The 18,147-nt window shown below is 46.6% G+C and overlaps 1 protein-coding gene across 1 annotated transcript; it reads right to left on the bottom strand.

Annotated features, from left to right (window-relative positions):
- Positions 1–997: 997 nt before the first annotated feature.
- LOC133120044 (uncharacterized) lies at positions 998–16,844 on the bottom strand. The gene is made up of 14 exons (XM_061230188.1): positions 16,582–16,844; positions 16,350–16,414; positions 16,112–16,180; positions 13,836–13,860; positions 10,484–10,570; positions 9,986–10,125; positions 9,662–9,778; positions 8,947–8,995; positions 5,706–6,143; positions 5,102–5,360; positions 4,582–4,636; positions 3,137–3,238; positions 2,181–2,913; positions 998–1,548 (listed from the first exon to the last, which is right to left on the bottom strand). The coding sequence occupies exons 2-14, from the start codon at positions 16,407–16,409 to the stop codon at positions 1,421–1,423; spliced, it is 2,262 nt and encodes a 753-aa protein (XP_061086172.1). The 5' UTR covers positions 16,410–16,414; positions 16,582–16,844; the 3' UTR covers positions 998–1,420.
- Positions 16,845–18,147: the final 1,303 nt, after the last annotated feature.

Here is an 18,147-nt window from a genome sequence, read left to right as displayed (position 1 = left end):
TAACATTTTTTTGATAACTGCTGTGCATCTGCATTACATCGAGTCAACCAACTTCTGCCACCTAGAAACCGAGCCGAGGATGAGCGAACTCCATTCCACAGTTCATGTGAATTTATGGGTTTTGCTCCAGAAACTGCATTTTTAATGTCACCCCACACGTTTTCAATGGGGTTGAGGTCGGGGGATTGAGCTGGCCACTCCATTACCTCAATCCTTTTTGTCTGGAACCAAGATGTTGCTCGCTTACGCGTGTGTTTGGAGTCATTGTCTTGTTGAAACACCCATTTCAGGGGCATTTCCTCTTCGGCATATGGCAACAAAATGTCTCCAAGTATTTTGATATATTCGATCCATGATCCCTGGCATACGACCTCAACACCGTAGTATGAAAAACATCCCCATACCGTGATTTTTACACAGTGTACTGTGGCTTGAATTCAGTACCCGGGGGTTATCCGACATACTGTCAACAACCACTAGACCCGAAAAGAACAATTTTACTCATCAGTCCACAGAATGTTGTCATTTCTCTTTGGCCAATCAATGTGTTCCTTGGCAAATTTTAACCGATTCTGCACATGCCGTTTTTTCAAAAATGGTGCTTTACGGGGGCTTCTTGCTGATAGCTTAGCTTTGATCAAACGTCTTCTGACTGTAACAGCACTAAGAGGTAATTGTAGATCATCTTTGATCTTTCTGGAGCTGATGAATGGCTGAATCTTTGCCATTCTGACTATTCTTCGATCTGTTTTAACAGTAGTTGCTCGTTTTCTTCTGCATGTTTCAGGTTTTTGTTGCCATTTCAAAGCATTTTAGATGAGCATCCTATAATTTGCTGCACTTCTTTATACGTTTTCCTCTCTCCAATCAAGTTTTTAATCAAATGACGTTCCTCCAAACAATGTTTGGAACGGCCCATTTTACTTAGCAATTCAGTGTGTGTGTGCTTGCTAACATGATACATTTGGGTTTGCAATGTAAAAAGAGATACATGATGTTAAGAACAGCATTTTAATTCATCATAACTTCACCAGACAGCAACATGAACACAAGTGGTAATAACTGGCATGAATACAATGTGAAAGAAGTGAGGCATGTTGACCCAAACTGCTGCTGTCTGCGCAGGCTAAATTATCCACCAGCCCATTCAACAACATACACACTGCCACAATGCATCTGCTGAAAAATCTGCTGAGGATTTCTAAAATAAATAATTAAAAAATAACAAAACATTTTAACACCCGATGGAAATTCAAACAAGAACAGCTCTCGGTGAATTATATCAGATGACCAGCAGGGGGCAGTGAGGCTGCACTACATCAGATGACCAGCAGGGGGCAGTGAGGCTGCACTACATCAGATGACCAGCAGGGGGCAGTGAGGCTGCACTACATCAGATGACCAGCAGGGGAGGGGGAGGTCAGAAGCGCCGTTTGTGGGCCACCAACTGCAGGAGGGTGGAGGTGAGCTTTTCCAGAGAGGCCGAGTTTTCGGGGATGCTGTAGCCCTGCTGTGGAGGGGCAGGCAGCCGGCGGGGGTCAAACACATCTGGGGGAGAGGAGCATTGTGGGTATGAATGCACGGCACATGGAGCAGGGCTTCTCTTTTTATCCGGAGCAGCCGTTCCAAAAACGTCTGAAAAAGCAAACAGACAGTGAGACTGGGAATTAATCATGTGTTATTTCAACTACGAAATACTAAGGCGCACACAAGTCATCAGCAAGTTTCTCTTTCCTAGAAGCAATTTTATACCATAAAAACATCCATTAGATTCTTAGTCTCTAACAAAAACTGGGGCCTGTATCACAAAGCAGGATTAGAGTAAAATTTGCCTAGACAGATTTTGGGTACATTGGATTGGATATGGATATTCCAAATAATATTAAAACCCCAGAAAGCAATCTGCCCCTTTTAGTATGGTGAGAAAAATGGCAGCATGACCGTTAGGAGCAGTGGGTCTGTGAAGGCACAGCCAGAATGACAACATGACTGAGATCACATTTACACTACCAGTGACCACCAATAGCTTTAGATGTATTTGACAGATTTTAAGTTCATGGTTTTCTACTTTATAAACACTGGTCTCCAACAACAGCCAATCTCCCATAAACACCAAATCTTGCTTGCAAGCAATTAAACAGTCAAGGTACTAAATTCTTTTACAATAGCAAAGAATTTACCTTCATATGAATGTCGATGGGCAACTCTGGGATCCACACGGGCCTTTTCTGATTTCTCCCGGGACTGCCTGGGTACAGGATCATAGTGATCTTCTTGGCCTCTTCCATATTCCTCATAGCGACCTTGTGGATCTCTCTGACCCCTTTCAAAGCAATCTTTTGAATCTCTTGAACCCCTTTCAAAGTGATCTTGTGGCCTTCCATTTCCCCTTTCATACTGATCTTGTGGATCTCTAGGACCCCTTTCATAGTGATCTTGTGGATCTCTTGGACCCTTTTCATAATGATCTTGTGGATCTCTGTGGCTACTTTCATAGCGATCTTGTGGGTCTCTCTGGCCCCTTTCATAGTGATCTTGTTGATCTCTTGGACCCTTTTCGTAATGATCTTGTGGATCTCTGTGGCTACTTTCATAGCGATCTTGTGGATCTCTCTGGCCCCTTTCATAGTGATCTTGTAAATCTCTCTGCCCCCTTTCATAGTGATCTTGTGGATCTCTCAGGCCCCTTTCATAGTGATCTTGTGGATCTCTCTGGTCCACTTTGTAGTGATCTTGTAAATATCTCTGCCCCCTTTCATAGTGATCTTGTGGATCTCTCTGGTCCTCTTCGTAGTGACCTGGTGGAAGGAGGAATGGATCGGTCCCATGGCTGGGGGCAACAGAAGGCCCTAGTTGTTGGGAGCTCAGGTGATTGTAATCTCTGTAAACACCTGATGAACTTTTCCTCATAGCCTGAGAAAAGAAACACAAACATTTATCACTCTCACTCTCACTCACTCTCACTCACTCTCACTCACTCTCACTCACTCTCACTCACTCTCACTCACTCTCACTCACTCACACTCACTCACACTCACTCACACTCACTCACACTCACTCACACTCACTCTCACTCTCACTCTCACTCTCACTCTCACTCTCACTCTCACTCACTCTCACTCACACTCACACTCACCCTTTCCCTCTGAGATTTGGTGGCTTGAAACTCTTTCAGCAGGTTACATAGTTTGTCTTTGATGAAGTTGGCTTCTTCCACACTTTCAATGTCAAAATTTTTCTGCAGTTAGTCAGAAAAGAAAATATGCAGCTCATTAAACTCCACCCACAACATTCCCCGACTACATGATGCAGAGGCCACTCCCCCAGACTATGCAGACTGATAACCCAGCTCTCTATGATAACCCATAGATATAACTATGATAACCCAGCTCTCTATGATAACCCATAGATATAACTATGATAACCCAGCTCTCTATGATAACCCATAGATATAACTATGATAACCCAGCTCTCTATGATAACCCATAGCTATAACTATGGTAACCCAGCTCTCTCACCAGATCACTGAGCACATTGCTGCGTTCAGTGCCCATCTCTTGGTAATCCACCTGCACAAAACAGCAGTACGGCTGTGCTGTGGGTGCTTATTGAGGCAAGAAAACACTCACATGTGAATTGGACCAATAATTATAGAGAAAACAACTGCGTGTCCCTGTGTTTGGTAGACCCTGCGTGTCCCTGTGTTTGGTAGACCCTGCATGTCCCTGTGTTTGGTAGACCCTGTTAGCTCACGATGGCCCAAACAAGCCTGGCCAGTTGGTAGTCTCTCGTTAGCAACAGCTTCCCCACCACGCTGTCACAGTGGAGCACTATTACCATGTCACTGAATGCTGAAATGAATTTTACATTACATTACAAGGCATTTAGCAGACGCCCTTATCCAAAGTGCAGATCAAACACAGGAACAAGTGTGAAGAGGACCCGAGAGGACAGTACGGTTCCGAGTCCTAGTGTAACCATACAGATACAATCGAAACCCTTAAAGAATACATCAACTTACAAACTAGCACACCATGGTTGGCAGCTAGAATACCCAGAGTACAACAATACAATAGCAAATACATTGGATTGCATTTTTATGAAAACGTAAGGAATTATTCTTTACACATACACAAAAACCAAAGCTGTTCCGGAAGAAATTTTTTTGTTACATTACATTATTGGCATTTGGCAGACGCTCTTATCCAGAGCGACGTACAGTTGATTTGGACTAAGACAATCCTCCCCCAGAGCAATGCAGGGTTAAGGGCCTTGCTCAAGGGCCCAACGGCTGTGCGGATCTTATTGTGGCTACACCAGGATTAGAACCACCGACCTTGTGTGTCCTAGTCATTCACCTTAGCCACTATGCTACAGGCCGCCCCCTAGTTAATCGTCATTAAAGTTGCACTGTTCGGAACATGGTGAGCTAACTTGGGTGTTTTCGTTAACCAATCCAAGCACTGCATAGCTTTAATACTAACTAAACCCAGCCCTGTTTAGCTTCAGTACTAACCAATCCCAGCCCTGCTTAGTTTCAGTTCTAACCAAACCCAGCCCTGCTTGGCTTCAGCCGCTTACCTGGCCAGATGATTGGTTCAGATGATCCAGTTTCAGCTTCTTAGAGCCCATCTCCCTGCAGGAGGGAACCAACCAAGAAAACATGAATCCCCCAAATGCTGCTGCAGAACTGAACAAGTGGAATATTTTGACTTGAGAGCCACGTCATCACTGCCCTCGAACACCACGCAGGTTCACCACCCAAACACCACACCGGCTCAAACAGGTTCTCACCTCACTCTGCTTTCCTGTAACCTGCTCAGTGTGGGGGTGGCTCTAATCTGCTCAGTGTGGGTGTGGCTCTAACCTGCTCAGTGTGGGTGTGGCTCTAACCTGCTCTGTGTGGGTGTGGCTCTAATCTGCTCAGTGTGGGTGTGGCTCTAACCTGCTCAGTGTGGGTGTGGCTCTAACCTGCTCAGTGTGGGTGTGGCTCTAACCTGCTCAGTGTGGGTGTGGCTCTAACCTGCTCAGTGTGGGTGTGGCTCTAACCTGCTCAGTGTGGGGGTGGCTCTAACCTGCTCAGTGTGGGTGTGGCTCTAACCTGCTCAGCTCGGCATCCTGGGAAAACTGCCGGACTCTGAGTTTGTCCACAGCTCCGGACAGGAAGCGCTTGAATGTTTCCGGAAGCTTGTTCACCGCGTTTGGCGCCTCGCTGGCTGGGGGCCACTTAGCCTCTTCCACATCCTGCGCAGAGCTCCCAGCATTCCTGTGGCTTAGCCTCTCACCTCTGCCTGACTCCACCTGGCTAATAGCCTCGCCCCTCCTTTCCCCTTCAAAACCCATGCCCCTCCCCCCTTCCCCTTCAAAACCCATGCCCCTCCCCCCTTCCCCTTCATAAGCCCTGCCCCTCCCCCCTTCCCCTTCATAAGCCCTGCCCCTCCCCCCTTCCCCTTCATAAGCCCTGCCCCTCCCCCCTTCCCCTTCATAAGCCCTGCCCCTCCCCCCTTCCCCTTCATAAGCCCTGCCCCTCCCCCCTTCCCCTTCAAAACCCATGCCCCTCCCCCCTTCCCCTTCATAAGCCCTGCCCCTCCCCCCTTCCCCTTCATAAGCCCTGTCCCTCCCCCCTTCCCCTTCATAAGCCCTGCCCATCCTCCTTTCCTCTTCATAATTGCCACTCCTCCTAGCCTCCTCTTGAAAAGCCCTACCTGTCCTTTCATCATATCCATAAGCTCCGCCCCTTCTAGCCTCATCTGCGTAAGCCCCGCCCCTTCTAGCCTCATCTGCGTAAGCCCCACCCCTTCTAGCCTCATCTGCATAAGCGCCGCCCCTTTCCCCCTCCCCTGCTCTCTCTGGGTCTCCATAGTGATGCAGAGGATATGAATCAACAGGAAGCTTGTGAGCATGACCATGGGGATAGAACCTTCCCTCCTTCTCTAGGCTCCGCCTCCTGGGCTGCTCAGCTCTCCACTCCTCCCCCGGAGCAAAGGACTGTGGGAGGTGTGGTTCTGGGTAGCCCCAGCCATAGGACTCTTCCCTCAGGGGGCCCCACGCTGAGGGGCCGTCCTTGTGCTGGGGGGGTCTGTGGTGCACCCCCCCAGGGCCCTGGGCTAGGGGCTGCTTGCCTCTCCACTGCATGTTAGGAACTGAAACACAACAGAACTCTGACATCAACAAGTCCTCCAATGACTCCAGAGTAAGATATGGAATACCACAAGGCCCTGTGCTTGGACCACTGCTCTTTCCCTTATATGTTGCCTTCAAAATATCCGTAAACATGGAATTAATTTCCTCTGCTACAAATGATACTCAGTGGTACATATAACCCTAAATTCAGGCAAAACAGAAATAATGGTTGTTGGCCCAAAGTCCATCAGGAACAACCTCCCTGATATTACATTACAGTATCTCTGCAGCTTCAGGTGCAGTCCTTGGTGTCATTTGTGATCCTGAACTCTTTGGAAACACACAGACTCTTCTACATTACATTACATTATAGGCATTTGGCAGACGCTCTTATCCAGAGTGACATACAACAAAGTGCATACCCATAACCAGGGCTAAGTGCGCTGAAAGACCCTAGAGGGACATACAATTTCAATTGCTACCTGTACAACAAAGATAAGGATCAGGGCCTATTTTTTTTATTTTTTTTTATTTTTTATTTTTTAAATCAACAAATAAACAAACAACAAAGCAAAAGTGACCAAACTTAACTATCCAAATACTGCTTACCTAGCCAACTAAAAATACCAAAACACAAAGTAAATCACAAAGACAACAATTAAGGTTCACAGGGCGGTAGGGAGGGATGGGGAGAGGTGCTGCTTGAAGAGGTGCGTCTTCAGTTTGCGCTTGAAGGTGGGGAGAGATTCTACAGTTCTGACCTCAACGGGGAGTTCGTTCCACCACCGTGGAGCCAGAACAGACAGCAGTCGTGAGCGTGAGGTGGAGGTTCGGAGAGGGGGAGGTGCCAAGCGGCCTGTGGAGGCTGAACGAAGAGGTCTGGCAGGGGTGTAGGGTCTGATGATTTTTTGTAGGTAAGCTGGGGAAGACCCCTTAACTGCTTGGAAGGCTAGCACCAATGTTTTGAATTTGATGTGAGGCATGACAGGCAGCCAGTGGAGGGAAGTAAGCAGGGGGGTGACGTGTGAGTATTTTGGAAGGTTGAAGACCAGACGAGCTGCTGCATTCTGGATAAGTTGGAGGGGTCTGATGGCAGACGCTGGGAGGCCAGCCAAGAGGGAATTGCAGTAGTCCAGGCGGGACAGAACCATCGCTTGGACCAGGATCTGGGTCAAGTAGGGGGTGAGAAAGGGGCGGATTCTCCGTATGGTGTATAGGAAGAACCTGCATGACCGGGTCACCGCCGCAATGTTCTCGGAAAGGGACAGTCTGCTGTCCATCACCACGCCGAGGTTCCTTGCACTGGGTGATGCCGTCAGTGTGGTATCCCCGAGGGAAATGGAGAGATCCAGGTGGGGAGAGGTATTAGCAGGGATGAATATCATTTCAGTCTTGCCTGGGTTGAGGTTTAGATAGTGGTTGTCCATCCAGCTCTGGATGTCACTCAGGCAAGCAGAGATACGGGCAGAAACCTGTGTAATCAGATGGTGGGAACGAGATGAAGAGTTGGGTATCATCCGCATGGCAGTGGTAGGATAGCCCATGTGCAGTGATCACAGGGCCAAGGGAACGAGTGTAGAGAGAAAAAAGAAGCGGGCCTAGGACTGAGCCCTGGGGAACTTCTGTGGCAAGGGGCCGAGGTGTCGATACCGCACCAGCCCAGGCAACCTGGAAGGAGCGACCAGAGAGGTAGGACTCAATCCAGTCCAGGGCTGTGCCACAGATGCCCGTTGCTGACAGGGCAGACAGGAGGACGGAGTGATCCACAGTGTCGAAGGCAGCAGAGAGATCTAGAAGAATGAGGACAGAGGAGAGGGAGGCTGCTTGTGCGGCATGGAGTGACTCACTGACGGAGAGGAGCGCAGTCTCTGTCGAGTGGCCTGATCTGAAGCCGGACTGATGGGGGTCTAGCAGGTTGTTGTTAGAAAAGGAAGAAGAAAGTTGAGTAGAAGCAGCTCGTTCTATGGTTTTAGAAAGAAAAGGAAGAAGAGATACCGGGCGGTAGTTCAGGATGATGGAGGGATCCAGGGTAGGCTTTTTTAGCAGCGGAGTGATGTGGGCCCTCTTGAAGGATGCTGGAAAACAGCCGGAAGACAGGGAGGAGTTGACAAGGGAGGTGACAAATGGGAGAATGTCTGGTGTGATAGTTTGGAGAAGAGAAGAGGGGATAGGGTCAAGGCCACAGGTTTTAGGGCGGTGGGAGAGCAGGAGTTGAGAAACAACAGAGTCTGTAAGGGGGGAGAAAGTGGAAAAGGAAGGGATGGGCCTAGAGGGGGAGAAGGGCACAGTAAGGGGGGCGGTGGTTGTAAAGGATCTGCGGATGACTGTGACCTTCTCATCGAAAAAGTCAGCAAAGTCATCAAAATCAGCAAAGTCTTCTAGGACTGCTTTCTTTCATTTGAGGAATATAGCTGAATTCAGTGCAGGATGCTGAGAAGTGACACCCAGGCTGGATTGTCAGGATGTGCAAATACCTCTCCCTTCACCCATATGTAGCTGCTCGTATTCTAACTAGAACAAAATGTTTCGGGCACATTAACTCAGAAATTGCTTCTCTTCATTGGCTACCAAACGTCACATGGCCTTAAACAGGCTTGCCCCTCCCTATCTTAAAGACCTTTTCCTCTCTTCTATTCCCAAACAAACTCTTTGAGTTCAAAGCGTCCTACTGATCCTTTCATCATATCCATAAATCCCACCCCTTCTATTAACAGTTAATAAGCACAGGTAACAGCCAATGAGATTAGAGCAAAGGTAAAAGCCAATGAGATTAGAGCACAGGTAACAGCCAATGAGATTGGAGCACAGGTAAGAGCTGCTCACCTTTCAGGGCACCAATTTTCCCAGTGGCTCCAGGCTTCTTCTTTAACCTCTGGATGAAAAGCAAAGTTAAGCCGTTTACATAGGTATACAACGCAAGTGTTAGCGTACAGGTGTGTAGGTATAAAGGTGTAGCAGCAGTGTTAGCGTACAGGTGTGTAGGTATACAGGTGTAGCAGCAGTGTTAGCGTACAGGTGTGTAGGTATACAGATAGTGTAGAGTTAGCGTACAGGTGTGTAGGTATACACGTGTAGCAGCAGTGTTAGCGTACAGGTGTGTAGGTATACAGGTGTAGCAGCAGTGTTAGCGTACAGGAGTGTAGGTATACACGTGTAGCGGCAGTGTTAGCGTACAGGTGTGTAGGTATACAGGTGTAGCGGCAGTGTTAGCGTACAGGTGTGTAGGTATACAGGTGTAGCAGCAGTGATAGCGTACAGGTGTGTAGGTATAAACGTGTAGCAGCAGTGTTAGCGTACAGGTGTGTAGGTATAAAGGTGTAGCAGCAGTGTTAGCGTACAGGTGTGTAGGTATACAGGTGTAGCAGCAGTGTTAGCGTACAGGTGTGTAGGTATACAGGTGTAGCAGCAGTGTTAGCGTACAGGTGTGTAGGTATAAACGTGTAGCAGCAGTGTTAGCGTACAGGTGTGTAGGTATACAGGTGTAGCAGCAGTGTTAGCGTACAGGTGTGTAGGTGTAGTGTTAGCATTCGGGCGCTACCTCCGGAGCGCCGCGTCCATCCTGTCGCTCCGCTACCTCCGCTTTGGCGCGCACCACCTTGCCCTGCTGAAAGGACGTGATCTTATCCCAGGTGACCAGGTCTGGCCTCCTCATCTCCTGAGAGAAACACACAATAAGCCACCCACACACACACTCACACACACACTTTCTTTCTTTCTTTCTCTCACTCACACACACACACACACACACACACACACTTTCTTTCTTTCTTTCTCTCACTCACACACACACACACACACACACACACACTTTCTTTCTTTCTTTCTCTCACTCTCACACACACACACGAGCAGGTGAGCTCACCAGGTATTTCTGCCTGTGCTTGCGGCCGATGATGTGATTGGTCATGTCCGGCATGTCTCCCTCATAGCGGCAGGGTTTGCAGAGGTACCTGGGCCCCAGGGAGCCTGGGAGGGTTGCCACCTCCACAAGGTGCTTCAGCCCTGGGGAGCAGACACGGCATGACCCCTAACCTCATCCCTAAAACCCAACCCATAAACCCTAATATGCAACAACTAGCCCCCCAAACCCGTTACCACTAGCCCCTATTCTATAGCCCCTAATCACCAACACCTTGCCCCAATTCCCAACCCATGGCCCTGAATCACTAACCCATAGTCCCTAATTGCTAACCACTAGCTGCCAACCCCTATTCCCTAACCCATAACCTGTAAACTCCAAACCCAACACCATAGTTTTACCCAGATGAGCACAAGCAGCATGTTGAACGGTGATTTTAGTCTGCAGCATTCAGCAGGTGAGTTTAGACTGTAGGGTGCAGTTGTGATTTTAGAGTCTTACCAACTATGGGCTCATCGATCTGCAGGTAGTCCAGGTAGTCTGTGTAGCTGGTCCATTTGGGCAGTGGTGGCTGCCTCCTGGCTTTCCCTGTGACAAACACCGAAACAGCCAAACATGCCCATCACACCAATCTCTGCTGTCTGCAGCAATGATGTTTATCTAATAAATTCACAAAGCAAAGTGCCAATGTACATGCAGTATTTAAAAGTAACTCTTGAAAAAGTATGTGTTTTTGCACAGCTTTGTACAGTAACAGTTCCAGTGCAGTAATGGAGAGGCTGTAGAAGATGTTAAACCAAAGTCCTGATCCACTGCAGCCGTTAAAGATCCCATGACACTGTGTACAGGTGCTCTGGCACAATTCCATACCTGGCACTTTCAGCCTGCCACCAAATTACGCCCTGATTTAATAGGCTAAAAACATTCTCTTCCTCTCCATGACGTGTGGTGAGTGTTCTGGCTGAAAATGCCTACCGTACAAGTCCCAGGGGCACAAAATGGCGGCTGCTCATGTCGCAGGGGGACAAAATCACTGCTGTGCAAGTCCCAGGGGCACAAAATGGCTGCTGCACAAGTGTCAGGGCCACAAATTGGCGGTTGCACAAGTCCCAGGGCGACAAAATGGTGGTTACACGAGTCCTAGGGGGCACAATCTAAAAGGGGTGTGGCCTGTCCCCACAGCCCCATCCCCACATTCTGCCAGCCCATCAGTTAGCCACACAGTATCACCATGGCAACCACACGAGACGTCCTCAGTCAGGACTGCAGGACAGCACAGCACCCTGCCTCCTGATTACCAGCAGGGGGCAGCACATTCCCACCCAGCCATGACAGCTGATACAGGACTTATATGTGCCCTCTACTAAGTACAGTGCCTTATAAGTCCCTCCACAACATACACAGCAGCAGTTCCGACATGGGAGCTCGGAGTTATGTATAGAGGGTTCCAGTGGTTACCTCGTAGCATCCGTTAGCAATTTGGCAGCTGTCAAGAAGCTGTCGCCAGCTCGGACACCTTCTGAGCACCAGAAGCTTCGGAGATACTTTGTAACACTCAGTTTCGATCAGTAAAATAGATATAAAAACAGATGAAGGTAACTGTCGTTTGCCGATATTGTGTATACAAACATTTCATCCAGTTTGAATAACGTTAGTTTACTCGTCTTCGCAACTCAGAGCAGGGACAGGAAACCTGGCTGATTAGTAATACCGAGTTCATGAACTGTTTGTTCCCAGCATAGCATGTAGTTTTCTATAAATTCGCATTCGAGGCATAGGAGAAAAGGGCAATTTGTCCTGTAATAGGAAGATCCAGGTGTTGACATGACAACCATAATGGCAAGTATACTTCCTCAGCTGCACTAGGCTAGCTAGCACCAGGACAGTGCTTTAGTCATCTCAGGCACTTAACCATTGAAAACCATCAGCACCTGCATGAACCGGAGCAGAAACAGGCACTGGTTCCATAGCGATAATTTAGCACATCATCAGATCATTACTCCTATCTTCCAGAATGTAACATTACATCTAGGTTTCAGATTGTTACTCCTGCGTCGACACATCCAGAATTGAGGGGGTTTTTTTCCAGTAGAAGAGCCCTGTACAGACCTGGTGGGCCTCCACCTGCATACCTACCTCCACTCAAATATGAGGGGGGTGGTTTGCTCTGAATTTCACAACTACCATCAGAAACAAGGCATTCAAATTTTGACTTCAGTTCCAACCCCCCCAATAAATACTGTATTCTGGGGGAGTTTATACAGACAAACCACTGCCACTGTACCCTGCTCCTGCTGAATGGCTGAAGCTAAGCAGGTGTGGGCTTGGTTAGTGCTTGGGATGGGAAACCTCCTGGGAAAATGAAGTCGCTACTGTTCGTGGTGTTGGTGGGCCAGTAGGGGGCGATCTTCTCTCTGCTCAAATAAACCCCAATGCCCCAGTGCAGTGATAGGGACACTGTAGGAGACGCTGTCTTTCTGATGAGACGTTAAACCGAGGTCCTGACTCCTTGTGGTCATTAAAGTTCCCATGGCACTCTTCGGAAAGAATGGGGGTGTCCTGGCTGAATTTACAGCCAGACACCTAAACACCCCCAGTTTGATTGGCTAAAAGTGTTCCCTTCCATTCGGGAGCAAAATGGCGGCCGTGCATTGGTGGTGGTTGAGGAGAGTAAAGGGCTGTGAGAAAATCAAGCATGGTCTTATTATTACTATTAGGGTTTCCAAGCAGCGATGTTACTGGAACCCAATTGTAATGAAAATGCTTGTATCCCCAGACATGGTGAAAACTTGTGAAATGTGGTAGACATGTTGGGGATGTGTGAAACTGAGATCTTTCAGAACATGGCAGAAACTAACATTTACCAAGCAACATAGAGCATGTTGAAAAATGTCCAACTTTTGAACTGTTCGACCTCGAGACATGCAAAGAAGACTGTTAAACATCCCTGGTCAGAAGGAACATCTAATATTATTGGACCAATAAAATCCACTGGACTAGATTATCTGAATATAAGTGATATGATCCATCCATGTACAAGATCCCAGCAAAATTGCAAAGCGATAATCGATACACGAAAAATGCAGTGTTGAATGGCGAGCCAATTAAATCGATCCATTTGTGTCCATTAAAATCTCAAATTAATTCCAGACATGGTATTCGGCCCTGAAACATGTTCTTAAATGAAGGCCACATCATTCTGAACAAAAGAAAACTTGGTGTCCATACCTTGAAAAACATAAAAAATGTTTGAACACTATAAAAAAAATATGATTAAAAATGGGATATTTAGCACTGTTGTCCATTGTTCCATCTGAGAAAATACTTCGAAATCTTCTCATTAAGCAGACGTCTGATCAAGATGCCATTTTGAATTAAGAACCCTTGTTCAACTGCTTAACTAAATTGCGAAGGAAAGTTTATGTTCAAAGATGGCAAAATGGTCATATTTCAGTACACAGTGACAGCACTAATCTGCGGCCCGATTGATCCCAGACATGCTCTGGGCCTTGAAGCGGTTGTAGCTTGAGAAAAGCTGCTGCTATAAATGTGGGTATGTTGGCATGGTGAGTCACTGCATCATTATTCACTGCCTGTCTGCTTTGCAGCTATATTTATACTATTATTAAAATGATATAAGTTTGACACAATAATACTCACGTTAATATAGGCCAGACTGCACAACAGCAAGGCACAGAGAGCACTGCAACGCTGTGCTGAGACGCACCCTTACGCTGCACGTGGGACAACACAACTCTACAACAGCCCAGCGTAAAGCCATCTTCAGCAGGCCTCAGGAGGAGGACAGGCTGCCAGAGAGATGTGGGAGGAGAGGGAGGCAGGTGGGTCTTACCTGTAGCGATCAGAGCCTCCTCTCTCTGGGCGACGATGACACAGGAGGGACGTGGGAGAAACAGGTGAGACACAGGTGAGACAGGAACATGGCACCAGCAGATACTGAGTCAGGCCTCACACTCCTGAACACTCCATTCTCAGGAAGCACAGGCTAAATTCACCTACAGTCTCTATAGTTTCAGTATACAGGTAGAACAGGCCGTGGAAAAAGCAGGGTTAGCGGTGCGTGAAACACTGCATGTGGCCTCGGTTCAGCCTTACCTCAAATCAAATAAAGTTATTTATTTAGCGTGTTTTACAGAAAACTATCACAAAGTATATAAGCATATATATTACTATATAGAGTAACAGAAGGGCAAACACCAGGCCTGAATAGAAGGGCATGAGGTAAAAAAGAATAGTGGTGAGAACTCCCAGGGCTTCTGTTCTCTGGATCAGAGGGGCCCACAGACCAGGACCAGCTGGGAAGAATCGAGCACCAGCTGTACTCATCCATCCAGAAAGCTGTTCGTTTGTGTAACAAGGCACTACAATATGTGATAGTTGCAGGTTGTTTGCACTTATAAAAGGTTAAATTGTGTCCAGCTTTGTGAAAACAAAAATATTGGGCTAGCCAGGCTACATGAAGCGGCTCGGCATTGCTAGTTCAGTAGGCCACATCTGCCTGGGCTCTGTGTTGCTAGTTCAGTAGGCCACATCTGCCTGCATCATACACAGCTGTGTTGCGACTGGACAAGCAGGGAAAGCTTCAAACAAGGTCAAAGTCGAAACGATTTGAACCCTGAAGGTGCGTAACTTGGCGTTATGTTGAGCTGCAGGCTTAGCAGTGCAACCACGTCGGGCTTTAAGCCTTCCTCCATAGGAAGTTAATGGCTTGACGATGGCACTGTGTCAAGTCTTTTGACGCTGATCATGTGAAAGCAGACACAGGCATCAAACGGCAAAATGCTTCAACGCATCCTAAGAAGTACAGAAAGGGTGTGCCTGAACCTTGGCAGATGTGATTAAAATGAGAAATCTTCCAAATGAGATGACCCAAACTGTTTGAAGACGGCACAGAAATAGCCGCCCCCATCCCAGCTTTACCGACTGTAACCACAAATAGCAGAGTCCTGCAAAACAAACCGCACAAAAGGACAAAAATGAGTTGGGAGCAGAAAGAGAGAACAGAGGATGCGAGGGAGGGTGAGCAGGGGAGCAGAATGAGCTGTAGGGGCGAAGCTCCAATCTGCATCAACCTGCCTCTCTTCTGACCCTAACCCTTTCTCCTGAAACATTAAAGGCAGTCTTCAGTAAACAAACCAGGCGGTTTCTCTCCTCCCGAAAGGACCAGGCGGTTTCTCTCCACCAGAAAGGACCAGGCGGTTTCTCTCCACCAGAAAGGACGAGGCGGTTTCTCTCCACCAGAAAGGACCAGGCGGTTTCTCTCCACCAGAAAGGACCAGGCGGTTTCTCTCCACCATAAAGGATGAGGCGGTTTCTCTCCACCAGAAAGGACCAGGCGGTTTCTCTCCACCAGAAAGGACCAGGCAGTTTCTCTCCACCAGAAAGGATGAGGCGGTTTCTCTCCACCAGAAAGGACCAGGCGGTTTCTCTCCACCAGAAAGGACCAGGCAGTTTCTCTCCACCAGAAAGGATGAGGCGGTTTCTCTCCACCAGAAAGGATGAGGCGGTTCCTCTCCTCCCAAAAGGATGAGGTGGTCTCTCTCCACCTGAAAGGATGAGGCGGTTCTTCTCCTCCCAAAAGGATGAGGCGGTTTCTCTCCTCCCAAAAGGATGAGGCGGTTTCTCTCCTCCCGAAAGCAGCAGACAGTTTCTCAGTCCAGCTGAAAGATCCTTGCATTTTTCATAATCAAAGCATGTAGATGAAGTTCAGACCCCAGGGCCTAACCCCAGAGCTCACTCCAGCCTGCCAGAGTGCAGTCATCCGATTACACTGGCTATCTACAGAGCACACCAGCCTATAGAGGCCAGTCCCACTCACTGTATTGGCTGGGGGCATCTTCCTCCAAGTATTTTCTCTGTGTTTTAACTGTTTTCCGCGCTGCTTTTGAGCGCCAGGTGGAGTTGCCTAGCGACAGCAGAAAAGAGTCCAGTGCTTTTTACAGAGTAACCTTCATAAAATCATACATGAAGTGGGCCTCCCGTTTTCCAGCCGATAAAGTGTGTTTGGTGGAATCGGCCCCTAAAACTGAATCAGTGTATTCCATATTGTTTTTACATATGTATTTAAAAATGAAAGTAGACAATAAATGCACAAAGCCTCCCCTTTACCTTGAGATGCTGAGCCGTAGTCAGGTGTATCCTGTAAAGAGCGTCAGTCCTAATCTTAACATTACATACCTGCAAAAAATATATTTCACTTTCAATGTTCAACGTCACACAACAGTAGCTATCACACAAACAGTGTGCAATATACACATTCATATAAGCAAAAAAAAAAAAAAAACTATTTTAAGAACCCATGGGATTAATTCATTATGACATTTGCCAGTGTCAGAACTACACTTACATCGCACACGATGAAAGCTATTTCATCCTCGTCATCGTATGTCGATAGGACATTCTCCATATTCTCTGAAATTGAAATGTCTGACAATTAATATCTTCCTCTTTGACACACAAACGCGCACACACGTTCAGTAAATGAATAAAAGATCTAATGTTTTTGTTTCTCGGGTAGCATGTGTTTGTGGTGCACATTTGCATTGGGTAAACGTGCGTGTATAAGTTAACTTACCTACCTAAAACTAGTACCCAATAATTGCGAGTCCGATTATAACGTTAGTTAGCTGCTGCTGCTGCTGCTGCTGCTACTACTACTACTATAATCTTGTTAATTTAGTTGCATTGTTAGAGCTAACGTCAGAGGTAAACAATTTTACTAACGTAACTATCTAGCTAGTTATAGATGTAACTATTGTACGTAACTGAGATCACAGTGCTAATTCGCCTAATTTAATGGGCCGCAACGATAATTATCCTACGTTCGACAGTTAAAAACAAACATTTACCTACTGTGATACGGGCCGTGTTCGCAATCACTGTTAGCTAGCTTTCCGGTTCATACGTCTTTGCAGAACTTCCGTTCCGGCATGGTACCTATCCGACGTGTTTTTAGGAAAGTGGAAGCTATAGTTCCGTTTTGGGTTGCAAAATGTCTTTTATTTCGAGCTAGCGCTGTTGAACGACTGGATTAATATACCCCCAAATTACTGCACTTCAAACTCAAACTCACAGAACTAAAATAACAAAAAAAGTGTCCAATGAATTATGGTGCTCACTCTATATAAGGCGAACCTGATTTTGGCTGGACCATGATGTATAGTGCCTTCCATAATGTTTGGGACAAAGACCCATTATGTCTTGATTTGCCACAGTTTTAGAATTGGAATCACACAATTAACATGTGGTTAAAGTGCACATTCCAAGATTTTATTAAAGGGTATTTATATATATTTTGGTTTCACCATGTAGAAATTACAGCAGTGTTCATACATAGTCCCCCCATTTCAGAGCAACATAATGTGGCACATGGCTTCACAGGTATTTGTAATTGCTCTGGTGTGTTTAATTACCTTCTTAGTGCAGGTATAAGAGAGCTTGCAGCACCTAGTCTTGCAATCAACTTTCAAACCTAGTATTGCTGTTTATCAACATGAGGACCAAAAGGAACTCTGAAGTGTATAGACAATCCTATCTGCTCAATTTCAAGCGAAAGCCTCAGAACTCATTGGGCTAAAGCAGGGAGGACGCAGAGCACCACTCAGCAGCATCACTACTCTCATTTACATAACACTGCTGTGTCCCAAATATTATGGTGAATCCAAAATGTATAAAAATGCCCTTTATTAAAATCTGACAGTATGCACTTTGACCACGTGATTTGACAAATCTCAAATTATAAAGTCCCAAACATTATGGGGTGCACTGTATATACTGAACACAAGTGCATCAAGTTAAACTTGTTACTTATCCAACATATAATAAAAAATATCTATTTGATTTAATTTGTTAATAATTAAAGCTATCAATTATCAAGTAAACTGCCAAAATTGCTGATAGAGCAATATGTTTAATCAACATTCATCAACTCAAAACCATATTAAACTTAAGAAATGAATTCAGTTGCAACAAGTATTCAGCAACTAATCTGAAGACAAGGGTCACTACTTTAACAAATAAGGAATGTTACAAGGAATAAGGAATTTATGGCAAAAACGTTAAAGCAAGATAGATATCTGACACCCTCCGTACCTCCAGGGCCAGCCTCCGCGCAGCGGAGAGGAAATGGGGAAAATCCAGAGACC

This window comes from Conger conger, unplaced genomic scaffold (genome assembly GCF_963514075.1).
Source record: "Conger conger unplaced genomic scaffold, fConCon1.1 SCAFFOLD_74, whole genome shotgun sequence".
In the NCBI taxonomy this organism is placed as follows: Eukaryota; Metazoa; Chordata; class Actinopteri; order Anguilliformes; family Congridae; genus Conger; species Conger conger.
The sequence above is the reverse complement of the archived record's forward strand: the minus strand, read 5'-3'. Positions and strand labels throughout refer to the sequence as shown.